The sequence below is a fragment of the Alexandromys fortis genome, unplaced genomic scaffold (assembly GCF_014885135.2).
Source record: "Alexandromys fortis isolate MF-2015 unplaced genomic scaffold, M_Fortis_MF-2015_v1.1 scaffold_80, whole genome shotgun sequence".
NCBI classification, from domain to species: Eukaryota; Metazoa; Chordata; class Mammalia; order Rodentia; family Cricetidae; genus Alexandromys; species Alexandromys fortis.
The window spans coordinates 7,484,212-7,489,206 of record NW_026068174.1 but is presented as its reverse complement, the minus strand read 5'-3'; the positions used below and the strand labels follow the sequence as shown (position 1 = coordinate 7,489,206).

At 46.8% G+C, this 4,995-nt stretch overlaps 1 protein-coding gene across 7 annotated transcripts in view; it reads left to right on the top strand.

The window, feature by feature from the left end:
* Nucleotides 1-4,995, top strand: part of Slc43a2 (solute carrier family 43 member 2) — a 46,961-nt gene that overhangs the window by 22,864 nt on the left and 19,102 nt on the right. For all 7 annotated transcript variants that reach the window (XM_050128840.1, XM_050128843.1, XM_050128839.1 and 4 more), the window contains exon 6: nucleotides 4,808-4,900. In XM_050128840.1, the coding sequence (XP_049984797.1) occupies nucleotides 4,808-4,900 (93 nt within the window). The remainder of the gene's footprint in view (nucleotides 1-4,807; nucleotides 4,901-4,995) is intronic.

Below are 4,995 nucleotides of genomic sequence, written 5' to 3'. Positions count from 1 at the left end.
TTGAGCTGAGTGTGGTAGCTCATGCTTACAGTTGAGTGCCTTAGAAGGCTGAGGCCAAAAGATCGTGAGTTCAAGGCCATCACAGCTAATATTTTATGAGATTCAATTTTTTTTATATATATATATTTTTGAGACAAGGTTTCTCCGTAGCTTTTGGTTCCTGTCCTGGAGCTAGCTCTTGTAGACCAGGCTGGCCTCGAACTCACAGAGATCCGCCTGCCTCTGCCTCCCGAGTGCTGGGATTAAAGGCGTGCGCCACCACTGCCCGGCCACAGCTAATATTTTAATTTAAGACCCTGTTTTTAAATAAAGGCAAATTAGCCAGGCCTAGCAGTGTAGGACCTGTAATCCTAGTGACTTGGGAGGTTGAGGTTGGAAGAGTGTTAAGTTAAAGGCCAGCCTGGATGAACTGAAAATGAAAGGAAGGCGGGAGATGTAGTTCGGAGATAGGGCACTTGCCTAGCACGCACACCTTGCGTTATAGTCTCAGTACTGCCCCCATCCCAAATAAAATTTTGACTGAAACCTTTTAATGAATACATGTAAAAGGACCTATGGTCTAAAACCAGAGACATGGATTCCTAAATTATAGATGGTTCCGATCAGGAAACACGCTCAGTCGTTTCAGATTGTGTCAGAAAGGAACAGCAAATAGCTTTAGAAAACATTTATAATAATGTATCAGGTTAGAAGGAAAAGTTGGCAACCCCCACCCATAATCCTAGTTCTTAGGGAGGCAGAGGCAAGAAACCATGTTTGCAGCCCCTAATAGCAAGTTTGAAGCTAACCTGGGCTACAGGAGACCCTTCTTCAAAACAAAACAAAACAAAACAAAACAAAAAAAAAAACCGTGTAGGGGCTGGAGAGATGGCTCAGCAGTTAAGAGCGCTGGCTGCTCCTCTAAAGGACCAACCTGGGTTTGATTTCCAGCACTCTCATGGCAGCTCACAACCATCTGTAACTCCAGTTTCAGGGCATCCAACACTTTCTTCTGGCCTCCTTGGGTACCTGCATGCAAATGGTGCATAGATATACATGCCGGCAAAACACCCATGCGCATAGAATAAAACAAAATATTAACCAAAAAAGGAAGTAAAGAAGCCAAGTGGTAGTGGCACGTGCTTTTAATCCCAGCACGCTGAAGGCAGAGGCAGGCAGATCTCTCTGAGTTCAAGGCCAGCCTGGTCTGCAAAGTGAGTTCCAGGACAGCCAGGGCTGCTAGAGAAAAGTTGTATACACCTGTAGTTCCAACTATTTGAAAGACTAAGGCAGAAAAATAGCTTATGCCCAGTAGTTCAAGACCAGCATTGGCAACATAGTACAACTACTTCTAAAAAAAAAAAAAGTTTATGAAACAGTATGTTGGGCTGGTGAAATGGCTTAGGGGGTGAAGATGCTTGCTGCCAAGCCTGATGTCCTTAGAACCCACACGGTGGAAGGAAAGACCCAACTCCCACAAGTTGTCTTTTTGTTCCAAATGTTTAACAATAGACATGCATTTCTTTTCTTTCTTTCTTTTTTTTTTCTTTTTTTTGTTTGTTTGTTTGTTTTTCGAGACAGGGTTTCTCTGTCGCTTTGGAGCCTGTCCTGGAACTAGCTCTTGTAGACCAGTCTGGACCCGAACTCAAAGAGATCCTCCTACCTCTGCCTCCTGAGTGCTGGGATTAAAGGTGTGCGCCACCACCGCCCAGCTCCATTTCTTTTCTAATTAGGAAAAATATTTATAATTTAAAATACAAGATATAGATGTTGTCGGGAAGCTATCTAACATACTTTACCCGAGGCTCTGTGCTACCCTAAGAATGACATACTGGCCAAAATAATATGATTTTCTTGCTTTGGTAACACTGTTCCAGGTTGGAGGCTGGGTGTGGTGGCCCATGCCAGTAATCCCAGCCAGGATTTTGGGAGACAGGGTAGCAAGACCGAAAGATCATGGGAGACCTTGTCTCAAAAGAACAAATCAGAACAAGAATGCTCCAGACAGGTGGGCAGGAGGGATAGTTCAGAGGCTGCCATTGATCCTGCACAGGGCAAACAGGTGAACTGCCCTTCTGTCCCTATCCTGAGTCTAGGGTAAGGAGATCAAGGCTGGGTGGGACACTCATCTCAAGCCCTTATTATGTTGGCCTCTGTCTTGGTTGAGGGTTAAGGCGCTTGGGTAAAGAAAGACAAAAGAAAAGGGCCAGCCACCTTGTGGTCTGCTTTTGGGGGTGTTCCCTAGCTCTCCTGGGGAGGTTCTGCCCAGGACTGCTTGTGATGCTGGGAATTTTCCCTAAGGGCTGCATAGCTGTGTGTGCCTGAGTTCATGCTTGGAGCTTCCCAGCCTGATCGTGCCTGGAGGAGGACTGGCGCTTGGCCTCCCGCTGCCCTGCTGATCCCTCTGATCTCTTTCTTCTCCACTTGTCCAGACTGGACTAGAATCCCCTGTGGGTGTGATTCCCTCTTGCTACATAGGCAGGTGTCATCTTTTGAGTCCCTTCTCCATGGGTCCATGGATGTCTTTCCAACAAGTATGCTTTGCTGCCTAAACACACGCATTTGGGAACCGCGTGCTTTCTCGAAGTGCGGCATTCTTTCCGGGCAGCTGTGCAGCGACCACAGTTACCTTTCCCGCTCACCTGGGTGTGTTTGTGCATACATGGCCGTGTCACATTTCCTTTGTCTCCTATGCCCCTCACTTGTCCCTCCTCTCACCCTTCCCAGAAAGTCTAGAATGGCAAGAAAAATCTTTTGGTATGCTAAGAATTTGGAAGGAAACTTGACTGGCCTTGTACCATAAAACTTACAGATTTGTTAGTGTTCTTTTTCAGTCCTTTCCTTACCAATATTCTGAAAGCATTTCTGATGTATAATGTGCATACCATTCATGTCACGTAGCGTGTTGTGCACATTGAGTTTTAGTGATTTCACAGAGGTGTGTAAACATCACCTCCTCTTACGACAACACCCAGCCTCTTTGTTCTTTCTAGGCTGGATCTTGCGAGGTAGTTCTAACTGGTCTGAAATTAACTATGCCGATCAGGCCGCCCTCACACTTGTAGTGATCCACCTGCCTCTGCCTATCTTGGAGCATAGACATTTTCAATTTTTTTTGATAATATTCATTACTTTTTATTTAATTGTTAGGAAAACCAGACAGATATAATGAGAAACAAGCGTAGCATCCCAGCTACCCCCATTTTAGTAGCAAGGAATGGGCTTGCAGTGGCCTTTCGTCTTGATAGGGTCTTTCTGTGAGCCTCAGCTGGTCCATAACTTTGAGATGCTCTTTCCTTAACCATCTGAGTGCTGGGATTCTGGGTGTGGGCCTCTGTGCTCGTCACACTGATAAAATAATCCCAGGCAATGAGGAAATGCCCACACACGGGGGCTGCATTGAGTGAGCTAGGTGGACATAACTCAGGAGAACGTCCCGAGCACCAATGGCACTGTTTCATGTCATGGTACAGGCTCCTGAGAGGGGAGAGCAGCTGTGGGGAGGGTGTGCTTTGTCCAGTGTGTTGGATCCCATCCAAGGCTGTGTTGTGGTAACTTTAATTTTTTTTTAATTCATTTAATTCTGTGGAGGCAGAGAGTCACTCTTGGAGCTGAGAAGATGACTTGGGTATTGATTCTCTGGTGCCTTGTGGATCTTGGGATCAAACTCAGACTGTCAGACTTGATGGGTGGCAAACACCTTTACTCCCTGCACTGTATCTCAGTGCCCAATATGTTGTACCTTTTTTTCCCCAGATATTTTATTTTATGTGTATGGGCGTGTTGTCTGTCTGTACATATGTATGTGTACATGTGTGCGGTACACCGAGGTCAGAAGAAGGCATTGGAGTTAAGGATGACTGTGAGCCACCCTATCAGTGCTGGGAATCAAACCCAAGTCCTTTGCAAGAGCAAGTGCTTTTAACTGCTGAGCCACGGCTCTAGGCCATGGCGTGGTGTCTTATCAGGCTTTGGAGTCACGGGGTTCTGCCTTGAAATCATTTCAGATGGGCCTGCTCTTGCTCTGCGCCCATGCTCAAAGTGCTCACGGCAAAAACCTGAGTCTTCCTAATCTTAGCTTTCTGGAGGTACCTGCCAGGTGACTCCCAGTTGGAGAGAATCCTCTCCTTACACTAAAAACCTCAGGCAGGAACTGGGGAGCCACCTGTCTTGTTAGGATTGTGATTGGCGCCTTCCAGAAACATACTTTCAAAACCGAAAGCAGCTTTTGCTGACATCTGGTCCTTTCTGGGACTCTGATATTTTTATTTATAAAATGACACTCATTTCCCCAAATAGAGTCTTATTTTTAACGGGCTTCTTCCCTTTGAGGGGTGCCTAAGGCTCACAGCTTTTCTCTCTGATATCTCCTTCAAATATGGTAACTATGGTAAGGTAAATATGGTAAGGTCTGTGTCGAGCGTGGTGGGGGAGTGTGCAGACAGTTAATGCCTTGTCTTTTCTGCTTCCTTACCTCTGCCCCTTCTCCGTCTCTGTCCGGGAAGGGAAAACTTGCAATTAGTGGCAATTGCCTAGTCTGCTATGCTGTGAATTCCACAGAGGGATAGCAGGTGAGACGTGAGGCCTGGCCATTGCTAGCTGCTCTCTTCCCTCCTCCCTCAGGCCAGTCCAGCTCAGCCCAAGACAGCAGTGATTGCAGCCTAACACAAAGTCATAAGCTTGCTCAAAACGAGACCTTCTTGCCATTCTTGTAAGCTCAATTGCGTAGCTCTCTGGTATGAATTTTGCAGATGACAGTGTTGTCACAATGTCAAAGATGAGACACGCCTGTGACCTAAGCGTTTCTTTCCTCCATTCATCCCCTCAGCTTCCCAATATGTTCGGTGACCTTCGATCAACGTTTATTGCCTTGATGATCGGATCCTACGCTTCCTCAGCAGTTACTTTCCCAGGAATCAAGGTGAGGGTGTGGCCAGCGTACCCCCACCCCAACTCATGCTTTATCCTAGCATCTGGGCAGAGCCCCCCCCCCCCCCCCCCCCCCCCCCCCCCCCC